This window comes from Podarcis vaucheri (assembly GCF_965113315.1).
Source record: "Podarcis vaucheri genome assembly, chromosome: 2".
NCBI lineage: Eukaryota > Metazoa > Chordata > Lepidosauria > Squamata > Lacertidae > Podarcis > Podarcis vaucheri.
The window spans coordinates 126,287,862-126,314,629 of record NC_138760.1 but is presented as its reverse complement, the minus strand read 5'-3'; the positions used below and the strand labels follow the sequence as shown (position 1 = coordinate 126,314,629).

The 26,768-nt window shown below is 41.5% G+C and overlaps 2 protein-coding genes across 4 annotated transcripts in view; both read left to right on the top strand.

Annotated features, from left to right (window-relative positions):
* LOC309524727 (uncharacterized protein) overlaps positions 1–26,768 on the top strand; it is a 123,042-nt gene that overhangs the window by 88,202 nt on the left and 8,072 nt on the right. The gene's annotated exons all lie outside the window — the stretch shown is intronic.
* LOC309525205 (uncharacterized protein) lies at positions 14,597–22,592 on the top strand. Its single transcript, XM_082210711.1, has 2 exons — positions 14,597–14,645; positions 19,513–22,592. The coding sequence occupies exons 1-2, from the start codon at positions 14,609–14,611 to the stop codon at positions 20,190–20,192; spliced, it is 717 nt and encodes a 238-aa protein (XP_082066837.1). The 5' UTR covers positions 14,597–14,608; the 3' UTR covers positions 20,193–22,592.

Genomic DNA, 26,768 nt, shown 5'->3' with positions numbered 1-26,768 from the left:
TGTTAGGTCCTTACCACTTTTGTCCTTTATTATGGTAATCTTTGTACGGAATGTTCCTTTCATATCTCCAATTTTCTTGAACAGATCTCTGGTTCTTCCCATTCTGTTATTTTCCTCTATTTGTTTGCATTGCTCGTTTAAGAAGGCCTTTTTGTTTCTCCTTGCTATTCTTTGGAAATCTGCATTCAATTTCCTGTATCTTTCACTATCTCCCTCGCATTTTGCTTGCCCTCTCTCCTCCGCTATTTGTAAGGCCTCGTTGGACAGCCACTTTGCTTTCTTGCATTTCCTTTTCATTGGGATGGTTTTCGTTGCTGCCTCCTGTACAATGTTACGAGCCTCCATCCATAGTTCTTCAGGCACTCTGTCCACCAAATCTAAATCCTTAAACCTGTTCCTCACTTCCACTGTGTATTCATAAGGGATTTGACTTAGATTGTATCTTACCGGCCCAGTGGTTTTTCCTACTTTCTTCAGTTTAAGCTTGAATTTTGCTATAAGAAGCTGATGATCTGAGCCACAGTCAGCTCCAGGTCTTGTTTTTGCTGACTGTATAGAGCTTCTCCATCTTTGGCTGCAGAGAATATAATCAATCTGATTTTGATGCTGCCCATCTGGTGATGTCCATGTGTAGAGTCGTCTCTTGTGTTGTTGGAAAAGCGTGTTTGTGATGACCAGCTTGTTCTCTTGACAGAACTCTATTAGCCTTTGCCCTGCTTCGTTTTGATCTCCAAGGCCAAACTTGCCAGTTGTTCCTTTTATCTCTTGACTCCCTACTTTAGCATTCCAATCCCCTATAATGAGAAGAACATCCTTCTTTGGTGTCACTTCTATAAGGTGTTGTAAGTCTTCATAGAATTGGTCAATTTCAGTTTCTTCAGCACCAGTAGTTGGTGCATAAACTTTGATTACTGTGATGTTAAAAGGTCTGCCTTGGATTCGTATCGAGATCATTCTATCATTTTTGAGATTGCATCCCAGTACAGCTTTCGCCACTCTTTTGTTGACTATGAGGGCCACTCCATTTCTTTTACGGGTTTCTTGCCCACAGTAGTAGATGTGATGGTCATCCAAACGGAATTCGCCCATTCCCGTCTATTTTAGTTCACTGATGCCCAGGATGTCAATATTTATTCTTGCCATCTCATTTTTGACCACATCCAACTTACCCAGGTTCATGGTTCTTACATTCCAGGTTCCTATGCAATATTTTTCTTTACAGCATTGGACTTTCCTTTCGCTTCCAGGCATATCCGCAACTGAGCGTCCTTTCGGCTTTGGCCCAGCCGCTTCATCAGCTCTGGATCTACTTGTACTTGCCCTCCGCTCTTCCCCAGTAGCATGTTGGACGCCTTCCGACCTGAGGGGCTCATCTTCCAGCGTCATAACTTTTATATGCCTGTTGTCTTTGTCCATGGAGTTTTCTTGGCAAGGATACTGGAGTGGCTTGCCGGTTCCTCCTCCAGGTGGATCATGTTTGGTCAAAACTCTCCACTATGACCTGTTCATCTTGTGTGCCCTACTCGGCGTAGTTCATAGCTTCTCTGAGTTCTTCAAGCCCCTTCGCCACGGGTAGAAGTGTGGAAATATCTAAATTAATGGTTCTTATTAGCTTGGGTAGCACCGGGTTAAAAACAAAAGAGGAATGTAAATGGGTAAAATTGATGGTAATTGCAGCTAGACAGGTTAGAGTGAATAATTGGAAAAATAGAGAAGAGCCAGGGGTGAACAAATGGGGGGGGGGATTGAATAATATTATCTTTTTAGAATACCTAACTGTGAAGGTACGTAAAATGAAAGGGTTTAAGGTCAGTGAGAAAGAGGAGAACTGGTTTTAGAAGATATTGAATTATTTGAGTAGGTTTGAACAATATGGGGTGATTAAATGTTAAAATCTTATGGAGTGTGGAGTTTAATATATATAGAATTGTACATATGGTTGATTTGAATATGTTTTTATTGTTTATGTACACCCAATGTATTGGCCGCCTGGGGGGTTTCACTGTTTTTTTTCTTCCGTAGATTGTATATAAAGGTGATCTTGCCCTCTTATCTTTTTATTTTTTGGATATTGTGGAACTTTTATAATTTTCTGTATACCTGAAAGTGTTGTTACAGTTTGGTTTAAAACGGTGTGGGAATTGGATTGGTGGGAGAACTGTTGTATACAAGATAGGAGTGAGGAAAAGACAGGAGGACTGAAGGGTTGAAGTGTCCTTAAGACAGAAGTGCTTGGGAACAGTTTGAGAACTGACATGGCAGAGAAATCTAAACAAGAGCCATTTAAACAGAGTGTCAGAAAGGAGGAGAGTCTGAGCACAGGGAGCTATAGAAAAAACTCCAAAATCAGAAACGGTGGAACTTACGGCCTTACATTTTGCAGAATTTAGGAAAGGGTTGGAGCAGACTATGATTAAACAATCTATGGAAGTAATATCAGATATAAGGAACACCAAGGAAGTATTGTCACAGAAATTTGACAGACTGGATGAAAAAGTAAATGCTTTGGATGTCAAGGTAGTAAAACTGGAAAAAAACTGGAATTAAGAGAGGAAATAAAGGAAGATCAATTGGCTTTAGCGGGGGCGGTAGGGGGCCTGGCAGACAGACAGAATGAACTGGAACAACAGAATTTACTTTTACAATTACAGTGGTACCTCAGGTTACATACGCTTCAGGTTACAGACTCCGCTAACCCAGAAATAGTGCTTCAGGTTAAGAACTTTGCTTCAGGATGAGAACAGAAATTGGACTCCAGTGGCACGGCAGCAGCTGGAGGCCCCATTAGCTCAGGTAGTGGTTCAGGTTAAGAACATTTTCAGGTTAAGTACGGACCTCCAGAATGAAATAAGTTCTTAACCTGAGGTACCACTGTAAAATTAAATGCAAGCACGGTTCGAATAAGAGGGTTGCCGGAAAAGGAGAAGAAACAAGGCCTTGCAAGTTATATGGGCGGGATATTGGGGAATTGGATGGGGGCACAGGAAGGTATGGAAGCATGCATTGAGAATGTTTACAGAGTTTGAACCCGAGCTTCAAGAGAGAAAAGACAGCCATCAGACATTCTCTTGAGTTTCACAACAAAGAAAATTAAAGATGCAGTAATGCAAAAAAGTTTTGAGGATGGTCTGGTGGTTGAAGGACAGAAAGTTGACATTTTTAAAGAAATGCCATTTAAATTGAGAGTTAAGAGAAGGAAGTATCAAAACCTGATAGCAATTTTAAGAGGAGCAGAAATAAATTTCAAATGGGAATCCCTGGAGGGAGTTTATCTACAGGAGAAAGAGATTTAGACTAATCTCATAGAGTCAGGTACAGGAATTCTTAGAGAAATATGGCAAAGACCCAGAGTTTCGAAGCTCGGGGAGAGACTTTAGAACCCCTTATGAGATGCAAAGAGATGAACTGGAAAAGACTGAAGGTGCAGGGCAAAAAAGCAAATCTTTTTAAAATGAATTAGATAATGGCAAATCTTAAATTACTAACTTGGAATGTCAGTGGCCTTAACAATAATAAGAATAATAACAATAAAAAGAAACAGGGTGTGGCATGAAGTTTTAAAATGGAATTTGGATATAATTTGCCTACAGGAGACTCACGTTGCAAGAAAGCATGAGAAAATCTTGAAAAATGAGAGATTAGGGAGCCATTTCGTTGCATCAGATGTTTCCAAAAAACGTGGAATTGTTTTGTACATAAACCCTGCACTTGAACCACAATTAGTTCAAAAGGATGAGAAAGGGAGAAAATTAATGGTAGAAATTAAAGTTGAGGGAGAAAAAATAATTTTGGTAGGGATATATGCACCAAATTAAAATGAATAAATAAAAATTCAGGATTTAGAGACAATTAGAGTCCCATCACTAGCGAAGGAACGATTAGGAGGAAAGACACGAAAGAGGGTAGACTTCTCAAAACTTTTTTTGAAAGGATAGAAAATGTAAAATTGATAGATATTTGGAGAATTAAGCATCCGTTCGAAAAACAGTTCACTTTTTGAAAACAGGGGAAGTTCCAGAAACATGGAAAGAGGCTTCTATAACTTTGATACCTAAACAAGATTTGAATGTGACGTTAGTTAAAAATTATAGGCTGATCTCAATACTTAATAATGATGATAAACTGTTTGCATTTGTTTTGGCAGATAGAATGAAAAAAATCCTAAAAGAATTTATTCGTCATGACCAAGCTGAATTCCTTCCAGGCAGAGAAATCAAAGATAATATTAGAAATGTATTAAATATTATAGAAATGAGAAAAGGAAGTGAGAAATGAGAAAAAAGCAGCATTAATGTTTAGAGATGCGGGAAAAGCATTTGATAATGTTTCTTGGAGCTTCATGAAGAGGGTGATGGAGGAGATGGGATTTGGAGTAAATTTTAATGGGGGAATGCAAGCTGTTCACTCAGATCAAAATGCAAAAATGATTGTAAATTGGGTGATAACAGATAAATGTAGTATACAAAAAGGAACTAGACAAGGGTTCCCCTTGTCACCATTGTTGTTTGTTCTGGTACTGGAAGTCCTGACAAGAAAGATAAGACTAGAGAAGTAGTAGGAATAAAAATTAAAAAGAAATGAACACAAATTAAAAGCATTTGCAGATGACTTTGTAAAATTCTCTCCCAAAAGTAATGAATATAATAAAAGAATTTGGTCCAGTGGTCCAGTGGCAGGATTCAAATTAAGCAAAAATAAAACTAAATTGTTATTAAAAAATATTAAAGAACTGGAATATTAAAGAACTGTAAAAGAAAGAAACAACAGAGATGGTAGGGATAGAGGCATATAAAAAAGTAAAATATTTAGGAGTATGGATAACATAAAAAATATATCTTTAAAGACAACTATGAAAAAATTGGCAGGAAATTAAAAGAAATTTGGAAACATGGAACAGGATGAATCTCTCTTTGATGGGAAGAATTGCAACTATAAAAATGAATGGACTCCCAATGATGTTATTTCTCTTCCAAACTGTTCCAGTAATAACAGGGGATGTGTGCTTCAAATAATGGCAGAGAGAAATATCAAGATTTGTCTGTAATTGGAAAAAGCCAAGGATAAAAAATAAAATTTTAACAGATGTGAAAGAAAGAGGTGGATTCTCACTTCCAGACTTAAAATTGTATTATGAAGCTGCATCCCTAATTTGGATCCAAGATTGGATCAAGCTAGAGAGGGAGGAAATAACAGACTTGGAAGGAGATGATAATAGGTTTGGATGGCATGCCTACCTCTGGTATGGAAAAACAAAAGTACACAAAGGATTCCACAACCATTTAATAAGAAGATCATTGTTTAAAGTATGGGAGAAATATAAAGATTTATTAGAACCAAAAACACCCTGGTGGCTATCGCCTATTAAAGCACTATCAATTAAAACATTGGCGGGGGGGGGGGAGAGTGGCCATATAGAGAATTGCTGGTTGAACAAGAGGGAAAGTTAAAATTGAAAGAATCTGACAAAATAAAAGACGAAATAAAATCTCTGATGCTGGCTGCATCATAGACAATTAAAGGATATCTTTAAAGAGGACAATAAGAAAGGCTTCTCATAGTAGGTTACCAAATTCCAAGCAGGAAGTGATAGAAGAAAATACAAAATTATTTAAAAAGGCATATAACATTCTTTTGGAGTGGGAAACCAAAGATGAAGAAGTAAAATCGGTAATGATTAAATGGGCCATAACATACAATTTGAAGATTGGATAAAATTGTGGAAAGTAAATTTGAAATTTACAGATTATATACTATTGAGAGAGAATTATGTGAAAATGATGTATAGATTGTATCTATCACCGGTTAAACTGGCAAAAATGTATAAAAATGAAAAGAGTGTTGGAGATATGAAATTGAAGGTATGTTTTATCATATGTGGTGGGATTGTAAATAGGTAAAAGCCTATTGGGAAATGATATATAATGAATTGAAAATGTTGAAAATAACTTTTGTAAAAAAACCCAGAAGCCTTCTTACTAGGTATTTTAGGCCCAGACATACCGAAAGAAAAGAGGACTTTATTTACGTATGCCACTACAGCAGCAAGAATGTTGATTGCACAAAATTGGAAGATTGGAGAAATACCAAGTAAAGAACAATGGCAAGAGAAGTTGATGAACTGTGAGGGGAGAGACTCCATCAGGCAAGGCCTCCTTCCACCTGCCTTGCCCCCCCCCTGGCCCTGGGTCTCCTCATGAGGAAGCTGTGCCTGGAGGAAGAACTGTGAGGGGGGAGACTCCATCAGGCCAGGCCTCCTTCCACTTGCCTTGCCCACACTCTGCTTCTCATTGTGTATTGTTTTATGTACAGTGGTGCCTCACAAGACGAAAATAATCCGTTCCGCGAGTCTCTTCGTCTAGCGGTTTTTTCGTCTTGCGAAGCAACCCTATTAGCGGCTTAGCGACTATTAAAGTCTTAGCGGCTTAGTGGCTTAGAAAAAGGGGGGAGGGGGAAAAAATTGGAACACTCGCAAGACGTTTTCGTCTTGCGAAGGAAGCCCATAGGGAAATTCGTCTTGCGAAGCAGCTCAAAAACGGAAAACCCTTTCGTCTAGCGGGTTTTCCGTCTTGCGAGGCATTCGTCTTGCGGGGCACCACTGTACTGTGGCTTGCCATTGTTTTATTGATTACAGTTTAGATATTATTGTAACTGTTGAGTAGATTTCTGTTTAACTTTTATATGTTGATACTATTATACTATTCTAATGATTGTTGAATGTTACTTTTTGGATTGAGGTTGCCTATTTTAAAGTTATGTTTTATTATCACATTTTTGTATTGCATTAGATTGTTATAAGATGTACATTTTTTGTTTCTTCAGCTTGTAAACTGCCTTGGGTATTGTAAGATAGAAAGGCGGTATACAAATTAAGAATGATGATGATGATGTAGAACTGACAAAAATGACAGACAGACTAAGAGAAAAGGACAACAGAGACTTTGAAAAACAATGGGAACCATTTATAGTAACAAAGGAAGTCGATAGGCTTGAGGCAGGATTTAAATAAACATTCACACTATTAGTTTTAGAAAATGTCCAGAAGATAGAGAAATATGGTGTGTTTACTTTTATGTTTTTAGGTTTGATGTTATGTTATTAATAACTTTTTCTGTTAGGAGGTAGCAAGGTGAGTGAAAAGAGAAACAGTGTGGTGTAGTGGTTAAGAGCGGTAGTCTCACAATCTGGGGAACCGGGTTCGCGTCTCCGCTCCTCCACATGCAGCTGCTGGGTGACCTTGGGCCAGTCACACTTCTCTGAAGTCTCTCAGCCCCACTCACCTCACAGAGTGTTTGTTGTGGGGCAGGAAGGGAAAGGAGAATGTTAGCCGCTTTGAGACTCCTGAAGGGGAGTGAAAGGCGGGATAACAAATCCAAACTCTTCTTCTTCTTCTTCAAACCGGAAGCAGAAGTTGCGGAAGTCTAGGAGGGGAGGGCGGAAGGAATACATAGTAAATGTTAAGACTTTGAGATGTACGTAATGAATGAAAAAGAAAAATGAATACAAACTTTATTTAAAAAAACCAATATGTCCGTAAGTGACTGTGGAGGCCAATTCTGGACCCACACGTCCTTCCACAGTGGGGACATAGCTTTCCAGGTGGGAGTTGATCATGGTTAGGGTTTGCCATGCATGCCTTCCTCTTAGCATGCTTCTCCCTTGCGCTCTGAGTTTGAGTGTCTTCAAAGTCCATGACGCATTTGGTCAAGAGAGAAATTAGAACAGTATAGAAGATGCATTGATTTTCCAGCCTGTGTCTAGAGTGTTAATAGGTCACTGTTCCAGGATGTGTGCTTCTTCACTTTCATCTGCCTAGGAGAGATTTCAGTTTTATGTCTCCGAAATATCCAGGCAGTGGCCGGTTCCTGATGGGATGTATTTGTGCTGTGTGTTCTCCCCCCACCTCTCCCCAGTATTTCCTGTAAACAGCCCCCCCCCCACAGTCTGGAAATGTGAAATCCACTATGCAGCTATGTGCAGGTATTTGTTTATCTTATAATCTGGGAAAGGAAGAAGATGCAACCTCATCCGGCACACATTAAAAAACCCAATTATGTTTTAAATACAATTCTTAGATACATCAGTTTTGCCCGGAAGAGCAGTCAAACATTTCAAAATACATATGTGTTAGCGAGACAGTTTCCTTGTTGCATAGTCTAGTGAAAGGCAATGTTTCAGAATAGAACTCTGCTGATGAAATACCGAGTTACAGGTAGGTAGCCATGTTGTCTGCTGTAGTCGAAAGAGAAGAATTTTTTAAAAGATTCCTTCCAGTAGCACCTTGTTGTTGTTTAGTTGTTTAGTCATGTCCACCTCTTCATGACCCCCTGGACCAGAGCACGCCAGGCACTCCTGTCTTCCACTGCTTCCCAGTTTGGTCAAACTCATGTTCGTAGCTTCGAGAACACTGTCCCACCATCTCGTCCTCCATCGTCCCCTTCTCCTTGTGCCCTCCATCTTTCCCAACATCAGGGTCTTTTCCAGGGAGTCTTCTCTTCTCATGAGGTGGCCAAAGTATTGGAGCCTCAGCTTCACGATCTGTCCTTCCAGTGAGCACTCCGGGCTGATTTCCTTCAGAATGGATAGGTTTGATCTTGCAGTCCATGGGACTCTCAAGAGTCTCCTCCAGCACCATAATTCAAAAGCATCAATTCTTTGGTGATCAGCCTTCTTTATGGTCCAGCTCTCACTTCCATACATCACTACTGGGAAAACCATAGCTTTAACCAGGTGGTGTCTCTGCTTTTAAAGATGCTGTCTAGGTTTGTCATGTCAGTGTTTGTAAAAAGCAAAAAAAAGAAGGAAAGGGTTCTGACCTCCCTTTGTCTCCTCAGCCTGGTCCTCGGACCCTTGTCGGCACAAAAGAGTCCACGAGAATATCCTTGCAGAGTTTTATTCTTAAAAGTCTTTGTGCAAAACAACTATACACACCAGCACCAACCAACTAACCAACCCAAACACCAGCCTCAGCACAAACTAACATTTCTCACTTATATACTGTATACAACCTGCTGCAGGCCGCTGAGTCATGTTGACCCAGCTTTATTCGCATTAAAGAAACAGCGGCCATTTTAGCCGTGACATGTCATTGCTTTTCTCCCAAGAAGCAGGTGTCTTTTAATTTCGTGGCTGCTGTCACCATCTGCAGTGATCATGGAGCCCAAGAAAGTAAAATCTCTCACTGCCTCCATTTCTTCCCCTTCTATTTGCCAGGAGGTGATGGGACCAGTGGCCATGATCTTCATTTTTTTTATGTTGAGCTTCAGACCATATTTTGCGCTCTCTTTCACCCTCAATAAAAGGTTCTTTAATTCCTCCTCACTTTCTGCCATCAAGGTTCTGTCATCTGCATATCTGAGGAAAAAACCGGAAAAATGGGGGGGGCAGTCCCCCCATTTCCCCCAAAGCCGTTTTTTTAAAATTCCATGGGGAAAATGACAAAGAGGAAGAGGAAGAAGAAATGGAAAATGATAGCAGTAGTTGAGAAAGTGAGATAGAATAAACTGCATGCATATGTTGTGTCTTCTATTGTTGCACTGCACACTGAATCCCCCCCATTTTTTTTCCTTTCCCCCCGGAAATAACGGGTTTCAAAATTTTCGGAAATTTTACATCTCAACTCTATTGCCTTCTTAGAAACTGTCCTCTGGTTCCCCCATATGTCTGTCCTTCACTAAAATGCTTGCACGTCCCATGACAAGGCGCAAGCCCTTCCTGGGAATTCCTGGCAGAGAGCTGCTGAACCCCAGACCCCAAAAAGAAATCCAACCTCATCCAGCAGGCAATGCTAAAAACTGAATTCTGTTTTAAATGCAGTTTTTAGGATGTGGGTGGCGCTGTAGTCTAAACCACAGAGTCTAGGCCTTGCTGATCAGAAGGTCAGTGGTTCGGGTTGAGTTTCCATTGCTCAGTCCCAGCTCCTGCCAACCTTGTAGTTCAAAAGCACACCAGTGCAAGTAGACAAATAGGTACCACTCCGGCGGGAAGGTAAACGGCATTTCCATGCGCTGCTCTGGTTTGGCAGAAGCGGCTTCGTCATGCTGGACACATGACCCTGAAGCTGCCTGTGGACAAACGCCGGCTCCCTCAGCTAGTAAAGCGAGATGAGCACCACAACCCCAGAGTCGTCCGCCACTGGACCTAATGGTCAGGGGTCCCTTTAATACATGGTTCTTCCTCTTCCTCTTCCCCTTTAATCTCCTACAACAACCCTATGAGGTAGGCTAGGCTGATAGGCATTGACTGGACCCATGGCCACCCGGTGGGGAATTCGGTCCCTGGTCTCCCAAGACCGTAGTCCAGCACTCTAACCACTACACCACACCACCGGCCAAGATGTCCCATCCTTGTCAAAATAGAGATCAGAGTTCCCCAAAGGGAGAGATTTTCTTCCACCCCAGCTGCCTTGGTCTTCTGTCGAGAACCTGCTCGGCATCAATAAGAAAATCAGTCTCACACCAAGATGAGTTGAAAAAAGGGCTGACTGCAGCAGTGCAATGTTTATTGTGTGCAGTAAAAATAAAATATCCTCTCTCCCTCCAGCCCAACGTTTGTTCTGTCTCCTACTCTAAAAGTAACAACCACAAGAATGCAACCTTGCCCCTGCCCGCAGACAAAGAGAGTGCTATGCTACGTGAGCCAATCATTAGTCTAGCATGAGGTGTTCACGCGCTCATCATGTTCTAAGCAATATCTCGTGCTGCAAAATCACTCTGCAATAACAAAAAGCTTTTGTTCATGCTTTTATGTGCAAACAACCATTTTCCCACAGTCTTCCAAGGGTTAAATATCAAGTGCAGGATTCCTAGAGAGGCAACAGGAAACAGGAGGAGGAGCTTGGTCCTCCAGGGCAAGCGCCCCTCCTCCCTCCTGCCTTGTGCATGGTTCTTTTGCAGATGAGAGGCTGCAGAGGTTGGATACATGAAGGAAGCAGGCAGGAAGGCTGGGGCCGGATCCTGCTGCAACCCAGAGCAGCTTGGAGCAGGACCTGAGGTTCCCCCACCTCTGTCTCAGCCCCTTTGTGGTCCACGCTCCCTTGGCCAGCCTTTGGCTTGAAGCAGAACCTGGAAAGAATAGGAAAAGAGGCTGCAGGGGACAACCCTTCAGCCATATTGGAGGCTGCTGCCCAAATCCCCAAAGTGCCCCATTTGGGAGATCCTGGGAAGAGCTATGAAGACCCTCCTGGATGAGGACGCCCTCAGCTCACATGCTCAGCGCCAGAGATTCAGGCATTGCCACTACCAGAAGGCCAAGGGACCCCGATAAGTTTGCAGCCGACTCCACCGCCTTTGCAGGGAGTGGCTGGAGCCAGAGCGACACACCGAGGCTCAGATCCTGGACCTGGTAGTAGATATTTATTTATGTTTGAGTCACTTCCAGGAGACAAAGGGGAGTTTGCAGTTTCCTGCCCCCTGTGGGAAGATCTGATCATTGTCCTTTGTTTCAGTCCATGCTGAATCCACTCCCATATGCAAGTTCTTTGTGATCTTGATTGTCTTCTGTCTGGGATCATCAGGGTCGGCACAGCCACTGGGCAGGGCTCCTGCAGATGTGCTGAGACAGTGAAGGGATTATGGCTGACCAGGACTAAGCCACCCCCCTTTGTTAGTTCTTGTCATATGGAGTAAAAAAAAAAAATGGAACAGTGCAAATCCGATGTATGGTTGATTTTCTATGAATATATAACAGAAATGTGGCGTATGTAGTGTGTGAGTGTGTGTGTGTGTGAAGTTTGTACAAACAGAATGATTGGGGTGGGGGGGGGGTTCCTGCTACACCAAGATGTCCCATCCTTGTCAAAGAGATCAGAGTTCCTAGAAGGGAGAGATTTTCTTCCACCTCAGCTGCCTTGGTCTTCCAAGGGTTAAATATCAAGTGTAGGATTCCTAGAAAGGCAGGAAACTGGAGGAGCCGCTTGGTCCTCCAGGGCAAGCGCCCCTCCTCCCTCCTGCCTTGTACATGGTTCTTTTGCAGAAGAGAGGCTGCAGAGGTTGGATGCATGGAAGGAAGCAAGCAGGGAGGCTGGGGCCGGATCCTGCTGCAACCCAGAGGCTGAGGCCCCTTGTGGTCAACACTCCCTTGGCCAGCCTTTGGCTTGAAGCAGAACCTGGAAAGAATAGGAAAAGAGGCTGCAGGGGACAACCCTTCAGCCATATTGGAGGCTGCTGCCCAAATCCCCAAAGTGCCCCACTTGGGAGATCCTGGGAAGAGCTATGAAGACCCTCCTGGATGAGGACGCCCTCAGCTCACATGCTCAGCGCCAGAGATTCAGGCATTCCCGCTACCAGGAGGCCAAGGGACCCCGACACACCGAGGCTCAGATCCTGGATCTGGTGGTCCTGAAGCAATTCCTGGCTGTCCTCCCCCCGGAGATGGAGAACTGGGTGAAGGATCAGGGAGTGGAGACCAGTTCCCAGGCGGTGGCCCTGGCCGAAGGTTTCCTCCTGAGCCGAGCAGAGGAGAAGCAGCAGCAGGTGAGACAGTTTCATCCTGGTAACTCCCAGAGATCCATGGTGGCTGCTGAATTCTGAGGGTGGTGTCTCTTAAAAGGCGAAAGTGGCTCTTGGGTGCAGAAGGTTCTGGGTTTAATTCCCTACATCTTCCGGCAGGGCTAGGAAATAATCCCTTCCTGAAACCTGGAGAGATGCTTCCAGTCTGTGCAGACAGCACGGATCTAGATGGTCCAATGGTCTGGTTCTGGACTAGGCAGCTTCCTTGGTTCCTATTTAAACAGCTCTTCATTCCGAAGCAAGAGAACTAGAAACTTGCTTTGCCTTTCACCTGTGCCCTCGATATTATTTGAGCGCAGTTTCAGCACCCCTTCACATTTTTCTGTTTTTTCCTGTCTGTGCATTATTTCCCTTCACTGTGCCCACCCCCTCCGGGGATGTTCTCTCTCTCTCTCTCTTTCCCTGCTGAGTTGATTCCCCCTCCCCCCATATCTGAGCGAAAGGGATCCATAGGTCATAGAATAAACATGTCCCCCATATTGGTCTCTACAGCCAGATAAGGCCCTGCAACTCTCCCAACATCTTGACCTGACCCCCAAAGGCACACTCCTCCATGGTCTCCTGAAACAGACGGATGCCAACATCATCATGGATTCCTGCATTGCAGCGGGTTGGACTAGATGACCCACAGGGCCCTTCCACTCTATGATTCTATGCACAATATTTTCTTACAGTCCTCAGAGGCAGCAATACTTTTGAATACCAGTTGCAGGAGAGGAGAGGGCTCTTCTCCTCAGATCCTGCCCTCTGGTTCCCTCTCGTCGGCCACTGTGAGAACAGGATGCTGCCCTAGAAGGGACACTGACTTGATCAAGCAGTTCTTCTTAATGTTTATAATAATATAAAAATAGTATGCAAATACAGTCAAACCTCGGCTCCTGAACACCTCCGTTTTGGATTCCTTATGCCATGAGCATCACAATTATAACAAATAAAGGCTTGACATATCTCGCTTTGCATTTCATGATTCTATCTCATATCTTAGTTTCACCTTTTAAGTTGAATTACTGAAATAAGTGAACTTTTCCATGATATTCTAATCTTTCGAGTTTCACCTGTAATGATACATTGGGCAAAAGATACCGGTTGAATCATGGGAAAAACTGTGCAAAGAGATTTTAAAATTCACAGCATGTAGTTCATTAAAAGAAAATTATATGAAGATGATGTACCGATGGTATTTAACTCCAGTAAAGCTTGCTAAAATGTATAAAGATACCTCTAATTTATACTGGAAATGTAAGGATAAGGAAGGTGATTTTTTCCCCTATGTGGTGGACGTGTAAAAAAGTAAAGGGCTTCTGGGGAATTATATACAATGAACTTTATAAAATTCTTAAAATTACGTTTGTTAAAAAAAACCAGAGGCTTTTTTACTAGGAGTAATAGGAGAAAAAATGCCTAGGAAGTAAAAGAGACTGTTTATTTATGCGACTACAGGGGCCAGATGCTACTAGCCCAGATGTGGAAAGAAGAAAGGGTCCCAACGAAAGAAGAATGGATAACTAAGATGATTGACTATGTCGAAACGGCTAAACTTACCGATCAGATGAGAAAAAAATCAATCAAGAATGGGAAAACTTTATAAACTATTTTAGAGAACACTGTAAAAAGTCAAAACATTAGCAGGTTTGATGTAACATTTATGAACTAAGAATAGAATTAGGAGGGACAAAATAAGTTGAAATTAATTGAGGAAATATATAGTAATTATATGCAAGGAGAATAAAAGGGGGGAATGGAAACGTGGCGGGGGGGAGGCAGTTATTGCAAATTTGGATTGGATATGTATGTACCAAAAGGAAAAACGTTGTTTATTTGAAATTTGAAAATAATTATAATAAGAAATAGTTTAGAAAACGTTTTGGGGCTCCCAAAACGTGCAGCTGATCCAGCGGGGCTTTCCGGAGGCGAGACCAGCGCCTCTCCTCGCTCTTTGCCCGGAGACGCCCAGAGGCTCCTGCCGCTCGGCTCCGAAACGGTTAAGAGCAGCGGCGACAGAGCTGAGATTCCTAGAGCGGAGGGGGAAAAGGCTGCCGGGAGAATAGGAGCTTCCGCTTCCTGTCCCGCTTTGGTGCGCGGGTGGGGGTCAGTGGCTGGTCATGGCGGCGGCCGTACTTTCTCGCGGAGGCGCCGGAGGTGCGTCTTATTATGATGTATTATAAGGGGGGGGGAGAGTGGGGGTGCAGCTGGAGGGAGTGTGGGGAGGGATGAAAAAGAACCCCGTTAGGCAAACCGTTTCAATGTAAGTTTTTTCTGTCTCCTTTTTCTAGTCGTCAATTTACCCAGATTTCCACACGTTATTATTTTTAAATAGTGCTAATTTTAAATAATTTAATTTTAAATTATTTCAACCTCTTGAAAGTTGGTCAGCATTTTGGTGTAGATTTCTCCTAATGCCCACGCTTTTGCAAAGGGTATTTCCCATAATATTTACATTTGCCATAATTAATGCATTCTGTATAAAATTCAGCTAAAATGATTCATTTATAGGTGTCTCCTCCCTGCAGGCCACCTTGGGCAGGTGGGGGACCTTCCTTGGGCTCCCCATAGGGCTTGGGGTCAAGGCAAACCCTTAAGCATTGAAAAACCTTCTGCAGAGGCTCCCCCTGGAACTTGTAATAATTTTTATCCGCCCTGATTTTACTATTAATTTCTTTTACTATAATTACTGTAATACCTCCCTATACCCACAGGCCTCAGGGCCGTTCACAGGATAAAATTACAATATAAGAACTCAAAGTACATTATCAAAACATAAACATAAACAAACCAATACCCCCCAACACACACATTTTATATATTTTTGTTTCAATTAAGTAAGCAGTTTCTGTAAGAGCAGTTCGGGGCAGAAGAGGTTTTTTAAAAAAGAGAAGCAAGCAATTTCAAGTCCACTTTAAAAGTGTGGCTGAGGCCTTATACAGACAGGCTAATAATGATAATACTACTGGTAATACTACTAACAATATGAATACCCCAGAGCGTCCTCTCCCACTTTGTGGAGCCCGATTGGCCCCCTGGTACACTCCAAGCTGGGAGACTGAACGCAAGTGGATGAAAGATCCGAATGAATGCAACCAAACATTGGTAAGGGGTCATTATCAAACCTAGCTAGTGGCAGTGAAGGCAGCAAAGAAAGCATAGTTTTTTGCCTCCATTGCCTCCTCATTATGTCGTCCGGCATAACTTTTCTGGGTTGTACGGGGCCTTTTACAGGCTGGCCTAAAGGAGGTGGTAGAACCAATGGTAGCTTGCTTTGACTTCTTTGCAGAGCATTTTGTTGTTAAAATTGCTTGCCACAATGCTACGTCAATTGCAGGAGAGATCTGACCAGGTTCATATGGCAGGGTAAGAAACCCCGCATAAAATACAAATTACTGACTGACAAAAAAAGAAAGGGGCGGGTTTCGCACTCCCCGATTAAAGAACATATTTCAAAGCCTCGTGCCTATGTTGGATAAAGGATTGAATCTTATTAGAGAAATCATATACTTGATTTGGAGAGTTGCAACAACAGGTACGGATGGCATAAAGTCAAAGTCCACACAGGGTTCACTAATCATATAGTCAGAAATGCTCTTTATAAAGTGGACAAAATACCAACCATTATTAGAAACCCAAACGCCTATGGTGGCTGTCCCAGTAGAGACTTTTGCAGTCAAAAAAATAAATATGGAGGGAAATTGGGCAACCTATAGTCCACTATTAAAAGAAAACAAGGACATGTGAGATTCAAAACATTCAGAGAGATAAGGCACTACCTCACCGATTGGCTTTCATATCACCAATGGAACAAGGTTTTTAATTCAGATAAACAAAATTGGCTTTGGGAAAGATGAATCCAAACTACAAAAAGCATTATTACGAAATGACAAAAAATTATTATCTAAAACTGTTATTGGAATGGGATCTGAAAGATGAGGAAGTAAAGGATATAATGGTTAAAGTATGTAAACTTTAGATCAGATTATGACAAATTAATAATAGGTGAATGTTGAATACCATCAAAAACACAATGTAAATAAGAGTATAGAATATTGAAAGATGTTGAGTTGAGGCAGAGGGAAGTCACGGTGTTGGAATTTTTATTTTATATATCTTTATTTTATGTTGGAATCTTTATTTTATGAATGGTATATTTATTGTATATATACTTTCTATAATAAACTTTATCGAGGAAAAAGAAGGAGATAAAATTGCTTCCATCCACCAAGACAGCGGATGAGTCTCATGGGTTGTCCAGAGCACAGTCTAGTCCTGTTGTGTTGGATGAGTTTTTTCAGTTGGTCAGGCTCGAGGATATGGACAAGGTGCTTGGATCAGTCAGGGTGACCATTTGCACTCTTGACCCTTTCGCCTCTTGGCTGATAAAAACCAGCAGGGAGGGAACAGCAGGCTGGGCCAGGAAGATGATCAGTGCCTCTTTACAAGAGGGGGGGGTGGTCCCTGCATGTTTGAAGGAGGCAGAGGTAAAACCACTCCTTAAGAAACCTTCCCTGAATTCAGAAAGCCTAACTACCGGCCAGTTGTTGATCTCCCTTTCCTGGGCAAGGTTCTGGAGCGAGTGGTCGCAGACCAGATCCAGGTGCTTTTGGAAGAAACTGATTTTCTGGATCCATTTCAACCAGGGTTTAGGCCTGGTTTTGGCTCAGAACCTGCTTTGGTCGCCCTGTATGATGACCTCTGTCGAGAGACAAGGGAAATGTGTCCCTGTTCATTGTTCTCCACCTCTCAGCGGCTTTTGATACCATCAACCATGGTATCCTTCTGGAGCGACTCTCTGAACTGGGGGTGGGTGGCACTGTTTTGCGGTGGTTCCAGTCCTACTTGGATGGTCGTTCCCAGAGGGTGTTACTTGGGGAATTCATTTCAGCCCCATGGAAGCTTCAATGTGGGGTTCCGCAGGGCCCAATCCAATCCCCCTTGTTCTTTAACATCTACATGAAATCGCTGGGAGGGGTTATCCAGAGGTTTGGAGTACGTTGCCGGCAGTATGCTGATGACACTCAGCTCTATTTCTCCTTTCTATCCGAAGATGAGGCAATGGAAGTGCTGGACCAGTGTCTTGCCTTTGTAATGGATTGGATGAGAGCCAACAAGTTGAAGCGCAATCCAGATAAGGCTCAGTTAGTGGGTGGTTCCCTAGAGCAAATGGCTGGAAGGTCGCCTGCTCTTGATGGGGTTACACTTCCTCTGGAGGAGCAGGTTCGTAGCTTGGGGTTCTCCTGGATCCTTTGCTGTCGCTTGAGGCTCAGATGGCCTGGAGTGCCTTCCATCAGCTTTGCCTGGTAGCCCAGCTACACCCCTAACTGGACAGGAATAGCCAATCTACTGTTGTCCATGTTCTGGTAACTTCAAGGTTAGATATAGATATGCGTTATACATAAGGCTGCGTCTGAAGACAGTGTGGAAATTTCAGCTAGTGCAGAATTCAGTGGCCAGGTTGCTCACTGAAGCAAGGCGGTTTGAGCATATTACCCCCATCCTGGTCTGACTGCACTGGCTACCAATTAGTTTCCAGGCCCAATTCAAAGTGCTGGTTTTGACCTATAAAGCCTTAAATGGCTCAGGACCACAATACTTCAAGGACCACCTATTTGCATATGAACTTACCCGGACCCTGAGATCCCCTTCTGATCTCAAGTGGTCTGGAGGGTGGCAACACGAGAACAGGGCCTTCTCTGCAGTGGTTCCCCGTCTGTGGAATGCTCTTCCCAGGGAAGTTCACCTAGCACCTTCCTTATACACCTTTGTTGTTGTTTAGTTGTCTTAGTCGTGTCCGACTCTCCGTGACCCCATGAATCAGAGCATGCCTTGGAAACTCACTTTCTTTTCAAAGCTTCTCCTTTTTTATGTCCATGGAGCTTTCATGGCATAATACTGGAGTGGGTTGCCAGTTTCTTCTCCACGTGGATCACATTTAGTCTAAACTCTCAGATGACCTGTCTGTCTTCTTTCCACAGAGCCTGTAAGACAGAACTATTCCGCCTGCCTTCAATTTGAACCTGGCCTGATCTTTTGTTCCCCTTCCTTCCTTCCCTCCCCCTCCCTTTTTTGTGAAGATTACCCACTCTGGGATCCCACAGCTAGTTCTTCCCTGGTCTCCTCGTCGGCCCAGGGGGGACTAATTTGGCCAGCTAGCTCGGGTGATCATCTAATGTTTATTAGATGGATTTCCCCCCAAATTGATTTTTGATTCTTGATTTTATTGTTATTTACGCTTCATACTGTATTTTATGCTTTTTTTTGTAGCATCAATTGTTTTGTAGTATCAATTAATAATTTATTTTTATTATTATTATTATTATTATTATTATTATTATTATTATTATAGGTCATAGCTTCTCTGAGTTATTCAGGCCCCTTCGCCACGACAACGCAGTGATTCATGAAGGGATATACACCTTTAGGTGCCATGCAAACATGTTCCCTTTAAACCAGGTTTTTGCTTGATATGTTTGACATCCTATAGTCTTTTTCAAATGTGGCTCTTTTTTTGGGGGGGGGGTGTTATTGGGCTGTTGTTTTTATTCTGATTATATACGATGTGATCTTTTCTGTGAACCATGCCGAGTCCTCCGGGTATAGGGCAGTAGATAAACTCAATAAATAAGACAATGTTAATGCAATACTAATACTTTCATTATTTGTACCCCACGAATCTGACTGGGTTGCCCCAGCCACTCTAGCTGGCTTCTAACAAATATAACAAATATAAAAGCATAATAAAATATTAAAAACTTCCCTCTACATGGCTGCCTTCAGATGTCTTTTAAAAGTTGTATAGTTGTATAGTTATTTATTTAACATCTGACGGGAAGGCGTTCCACAGGGTGGGCACCACTACCAAGAAGGCCCTCTGCCTCGTTCCCTGTAACTTCCCTTCTCACAGTGAGGGAACTGCCACAAGGCCCTGGGACCTGGATCTCTGTGTCCTGACTAAATGATTGGGGTGAAGACACTCCTTTAGCATTTCATCAGTTAGTTTGCCTTTTTATTCCATCAGGAGATGTTGAAGGGATCCTGGCAGATGGGGAACATTCAGAAGTGTCACCAAAAGGATCCAAAGAGGAGGAGGAGCAAAGGACGCTGGGAGGTCAAGATGGAGGCAGCAGGCAAGAGGGGAGACGAAAGCAGAAGCCGGATGGTGACTCTGGTACATCTCAGGGTGGTGAAAATCAAATTCCCAGAGAGGAGAAAAAGCATGAATGCACAGTGTGTGGAAAGAGATTGGGTAGTCGCTCATCTCTTACTTTACATCAAAGAGTGCACACAGGGGAGAAACCATATATATGTTCCGAGTGCGGAAAGAGCTTCCGTCGATGTGGTCAGCTTACATTGCATCAAAGAAATCATACAGGGGAGAAACCATATACTTGTTCAGAGTGTGGAAAGAGCTTCAGTCAATGTGGTCAGCTTACCTCACATCAAAGAACTCATACAGGGGAGAAACCATATACATGTTCAGAGTGTGGAAAGAGCTTCAGTCGATGTGGCCAGCTTACTAGGCATCAAAGAACTCATATAGGGGAGAAACCGTATACATGTTCAGAGTGTGGAAAGAGCTTCTTTGAGAATTGTAGCCTTACCAGGCACCAAAGATCTCATACAGGGGAGAAACCGTATACATGCTCAGAGTGTGGAAAGTGCTTTATTTGGAGTAGGAACCTTATGTTGCATCAATGAACTCATAGAGGGGAGAAACCATATAAATGCTTGGAGTGTGGAAAGAGCTTCAGTGAAACTAGTTCCCTTACCTTGCATCTACGAACTCATACAGGGGAGAAACCGTATACATGTTCAGAGTGTGGAAAGAGCTTCAGTCACTGTGGTGCCCTTACCTTGCATCAAAGATCTCATACAGGGGAGAAACCGTATACATGTTCAGAGTGTGGAAAGAGTTTCAGTAGGAATGATGTTCTTACCTCGCATCAACGAACTCATACAGGGGAGAAACCGTATACATGTTCAGAGTGTGGGAGGAGCTTCAGTCAGAGAAGCCACCTTAAGTCGCATCAACGAACTCATACAGGGGAGAAACCGCATACGTGTTTGGAGTGTGGAATGAGCTTCACTTACCACAATGGGCTTGCTAGACATCAACAAACACATCGAGGCAACAAACCTTATAAATGCTGGGAATGTGGCAAGAGCTTCAGTCGCATTGACTCCCTTTCCTTACATGAAAGAATTCATACAGGGGAGAAACAATATACATGTTTGGAGTGTGGAAAGAGCTTCCGTCACAGTTGCAGCCTTACCTTGCATCAAAGATTGCACACAGGAGAGAAACCTTATAAATGTTTGGAGTGCGGGAAGAGCTTCTGTCATGGTAGCCAACTCACGTCGCATCAACGAACTCATACAGGAGAGAAACCGTATACATGTTTGGAGTGTGGAAGGAGCTTCAGTCACCATAGCTCCTTTAAGTTGCATCAAAGAACTCATACGGGGGAGAAACCGTACACATGTTCGGAGTGTGGAAAAAGCTTCACGTGCAGTAGTAGCCTTACTAGACACCAAAGAACTCATACAGGGAGGAAATCTTAGAAATGTTTGGCCTTCAAAAAGAATTTATGTGACAAGGACTCCCTTACTAAACTGAAATGAACTCGTACAAGGGAAACAGAAAGGGTTGGCGGTGTGGGAAGATATTTAATCATATCAAATACCTCCTACAGAGAGTAAACCAATGATTGTGTTCAGAATTAGAATTTGCGTCCATTAGAATTTTTATTCCTTTTAGTGGCTGTGTTGCAGATTGTTCTCCTGATCAGAGTTGGATTTACATAGCTATGTTCTATTTTCTTTCTCATGCGTTATTTCCCATGTATTCATCACTTGTATATAGTGTTGCTATTTCTCCCATCCCCAGTATTTGTTAATCTGGTGTGAATTGATCTGATATTTTCCATAGACACAAATGCATTCACTGGTATTCTGTTGACGTATGTAAATGACCTATCTTTGCAATGAGAGTATAGCTCCTCAGATCACAGCTCTAATGAACAAATGCTGTTGAAAAACATATACTGTATAATAAGCCTCAATATGCAGTCAAGAGAAAAATTATTCTTCTTTGGCGTAGCCGAGTAAAATTGTCTTCCATGAACACAGTTTTAACAGTGAGTCCGTAAGTGACTGTGGAGGCCAATTCTGGACCCACACATCCTTCCACAGTGGGGACATAGCTTTCCAGGCGGGAGTTGATCATGGTTGGGGTTTGCCATGCATGCCTTCCTCTTAGCACGCTTCTCCCTTGCGTCCTGAGTTCGAGTGTCTTCAAAGTCCATGACACCTTTGGTCGAGAGAGAAATTAGAACAGTATACAGGTAGAAGACGCACTGATTTTCCAGCCTGTGTCTAGAGTGTTAATAGGTCACTGTTTCAGGATGTGTGTTTCTTCACCTTCATCTGCCTAGGAGGGATATCAGTTTTATGTCTCCGAAATATCCAGGCAGTGGCTGGAATAGAGGCAATGGAAAGAATATGACGAAATAAAAGAACATCTTCAAAGCTGGCTGCATCATAGACAATTAAAGGATATCTTTAAAGAGGACAATAAGAAAGGCTTCTCATAGTCGGTTTCCAAATTCCAACGAGGAAGTGATAGAAGAAAGTACAAAATTATTTTAAAAAGGCATATAACATTCTTTTGGAGTGGGAAACCAAAGACGAAGAAGTAAACTTGGTAATGATTAAATAATGGGCCATAACATACAATTTGAAGATTGGATAAAATTGTGGAATAAATTTGAAATTTACAGATTGTATACTATTGAGAGAGTCCTATATGAAAATGATGTATAGATTGTATCTATCACCGGTTAAACTGGAACAAATGCATAAAAATGAAAAGAGAGTGTTGGAGATGTGAAATAGAAGGTACGTTTTATCATATGTGGTGGGATTGTAAAAAGGTAAAAGCCTATTGGGAAATGATATATAATGAATTGAAGAAAATGTTGAAAATAACTTTTCTAAAAAAACCAGAAGCCTTCTTGCTAGGTATTTTAGGCCAAGACATACCGAAAGAAAAGAGGACTTTATTTATGTATGCCACTACAGCAGCAAGAATGTTGATTGCACAAAATTGGAAGACTGGAGAAATACCAAGTAAAGAACCATGGCAGGAGAAGTTGATGAACTATGAGGGGAGAGACTCCATCAGGCAAGGCCTCCTTCCACCTGCCTTGCCCCACTCTCTGCTTCTCAATGTGTATCGTATTGTTTTATGTACTGTGGCTTGCCATTGTCTTATTGATTACAGTTTAGATATTATTGTAACTGTTGAGTGTATTTCTGTTTAACTTTTATATGCTGATACTATTATTTTATACTGTTCTAATGATTGTTGAATGTTACTTTTTGGATGGAGGATTCCCATTTTATTTTATTTTATATATATATATATATAAAATTCATTTTCAAATACAAACTTAAACAACCAAATCTCATTTCATCACAAATTTTCCCTTTTTTTTTTACTTCCGTCAGTTTCTCTGCCAATCTTCCGTTTAATTTATATTTTTAACGCATTTCTATATTACATATTGCCTTTAGAAATATCTTTCCCCCTTTTGATCTCTTTTTTACAATATTCCTCAATTCTTCACAAAGCTTCTTGGAAACCCACAAACGTTATTTGTTCATCACATAAACTTTTCAAATAATCTGTAAACCTTCCCCAATCTTCAGTAAACTTTTGATCTCGCTGGTATTGAATCTTCCCTGTTAGTTTATTCAATTCTGCGTATTCCGTCAATTTCAGTCTCCATTCTTCCCCCTAGGTAATACTTCCTGTTTCCATTTCTGGGCCAGAAGTATTCTCGCTGCTGTTGCTGCGTATTGGAAAAGTTTACAATCCTTCTTATTAATTTCATTTCCTACCATTCCTAAAAGAAAGGCCTCCGGTTTCTTAACAAATGTATATTTCAACATCTTTTTCAATTCATTATATATCAGTTCCCAGAAACCTTTCACCTTCTTACATTCCCACCACATATGATAGAATGTCCCTTATTTTTCCTTACATTTCCAACACTTATTACATGTTTTATACATTTTTGCTAGTTTTACTGGTGTTATATACCATCTATACACCATTTTCATTACATTTTCTTTAACACAGTACATGCCGTAAATTTTAATCTTTCATTCCATAATTTTAACCAATCATCATATTGTATATTATAGCCAAAATCTCTGGCCCAGTGTATCATTACCGACTTAACCTCTTCATCTTTTGTATACCATTCCAGCAACATTTTATACATTTTAGACAGAATTTTATACTCGCTATTCAATACTTCTATTTGAAATTTCGACTCTTTTCCCCCATATCCATACTCTTTACACTCTTTTTTAAACATTTCATTAATCTGGTAGTAATGCAACCAATCATATACATGATCTTTAACTTCTTCATAAGGCTTCATTTTCCATTTCCCTCCCTCTTTTATTATCAACTCTCCATATGTTATCCATTTCCCCCTCATATTAATTTTTTTGACACTCATCACTTCTAGTGGTGATATCCAGTGGGGAAGTTTTGATTCAAGTAGGTTTTTATACCTATCCCATACATCAATAAGGGATCTCCTGAAGATGTGGTTTTCAAACCCTGTATGCATTTTCTTCTTTTCACACCATAAGTATGCATGCCAACCAAATCTATTGTCGAACCCTTCTAAATCCAACAATTCTCTATTTTCCAATTTTATCCACTCCTTTAACCAACAGAGACATGATGCTTCATAGTATAATTTCAAGTCTGGCAGGGCGAAGCCACCTCTTTCTTTTGCATATGTCAATAATTTATACTGAATTATTGGCTTCTTGCCCTGCCAGATGTACCTTGAAATTGTCCTGTGCCATTTTTTAAATATTGATGTCCCGTTGATTATGGGAAGTGACTGGAATATTCCAGTCTATTCCGGAAGTTGCCTATTTTAAAGTTATGTTTTATTATCACATTTTTGTATTGCATTAGATTGTTATAAGATGTACATTTTTTGTTTCTTCAGCGTGTAAACCGCCTTGAGTATTGTGAGATAGAAAGGCGGTATACAAATTAAAAATGATGATGATGATGATGTAGAACTGGCAAAAATGACAGACGACAAAGAGAAAAGGACAACAGAGACTTTGAAAAACAATGGAAACCATTTACAGAAAAAAAGAAAGTCAATAGGCTTGAGGCAGGATTTAAATAAACATTCACACTATTAGTATTAGAAAATGTCCAGAAGATAAAGAAATAAGGTGTGTTTACTTTTATGTATTTAGGTTTGATGTTATGTTATTAATATCTTTTTCTGTTAGGAGGTAGCAAGGTGGGTGAAAAGAGTAACAAATCGGAAGAGGAAGTTGGGGAAGCCTAGGAGGGGAGGGAGGAAGGAATACATAGTAAAGGTTAAGACTTTGAGATGTATGTAATGAATGAAAAAGAAAAGTGAATAAAATTTTATTTCAAAAAACCAATGAGTCCGTAAGTGACTGTGGAGGCCAATTCTGGACCCACACTTCCTTCCACAGTGGGGACATAGCTTTCCAGGTGGGAGTTGATCATGGTTAGGGTTTGCCATGCATGCCTTCCTTTTATCACACTTCTCCCTTGCGTTCTGAGTTCGAGTGTCTTCAAAGTCCATGACGCATTTGGTCGAGAGAGAAATTAGAACAGTATAGAAGATGCATTGATTTTCCAGCCTGTGTCTAGAGTGCTAATAGGTCACTGTTCCAGGATGTGTGTTTCTTCACCTTCATCTGCCTAGGAGGGATTTCAGTTTTATGTCTCCGAAATATCCAGGCAGTGGCCGGTTCCTGATGGGATGTATTTGTGCTGTGTGTTCTCCCCCAGCTCTCCCCTCCCCTAGTTTTCCCATAGCACCCCCCCCCACACACACAATCTGGAAATGTGAAATCCACTATGCAGCTATGTGCAGGTATTTGTTTATCTGATAATCTGGGAAAGGAAGAAGATGCAACCTCATCCAGCACATATTAAAAAACCCAATTATGTTTTAAATACAATTTTTAGATACATCAGTTTTGCCCGGAAGAGCAGTCAAACATTTCAAAATACATGTGTGTTAGCGAGACAGTTTCCTTCTTGCATAGTCTAGTGAAAGGCAAAGTTTCAGAACAGAACTCTGCTGATGAAATACCGAGTTACAGGTAGGTAGCCGTGTTGTCTGCCGTAGTCGAAACAGAAGAATTTTTAAAAAAAGATTCCTTCCAGTAGCACCTTGTTGTTGTTGTTTAGTCGTTTAGTCATGTCTGACTCTTCGTGACCCCCTGGACCAGAGAACGCCAGGCACTCCTGTATTCCACTGCCTCCCAGTTTGGTCAAACTCATGCTGGTAGCTTGAAGAACACTGTCCAACCATCTCGTCCTCTGTATTGGAGCCTCAGCTTCACGATCTGCCCTTCCAGTGAGCACCCAGGGCTGATTTCCTTAAGAATGGATAGGTTTGATCTTCTTGCAGTCCATGGGACTCTCAAGAGTCTCCTCCAGCACCATAATTCAAAAGCATAAGCACAAACTACAACTCCCGTAATTCTTTGGGAAGAATTAAACAGGTGTTGTGAATGGATGCACTGCCTAATGCAGTTAGATGTGGGAGGTAATGTTGAAAATACCTCTTTGGATTCCTTTTGGTTTGAAGTTGCTACTCCCATCAGTTTTGGAAAAATCCTTGATATTCGCAGACGTATATTTCTAAAATATATTCCGGTAGTATTCATAGCTGGGAAACAAAAGGGGCTATGGGATTTAAGGAATCAGAATTGTTTTTTTTAAAAAATAGAATATTTATTAAGTTTTCTGTTTTACAATTTAAAATACTCATTTTACATCCTTAAGATATCAGTGACCTTCTTCTCTTTCCATGGTTCATCCTGCACATCATAAATCCCAGCATATTTTACAAAAACTAAACCATTCATTATTCCGTTATTGCATCCATCAAAATTTTTTTACACTGGTGAATTTGTCTTAATGCTGCCCACGTTTTCAGCTGTACGCAATTATTTCCCACATATTCAATAAACGTTTTCCAATCTCCTTTAAACGTATGTTCTTGTTCTCTTACTCTATACGTTAAGTCTGCAAGTTGTGCATATTCAGTCAATTTAAGTTTCCAATCTTCTTTGGTTGGGACCGGACTAACGAAACACGGGTTGCAGTACTAGCGTACGTAAATAACCTTTTTTGACACCTGGGAGTTTCAGTCTGAATTATCTCCAACAGAAAGGACTATG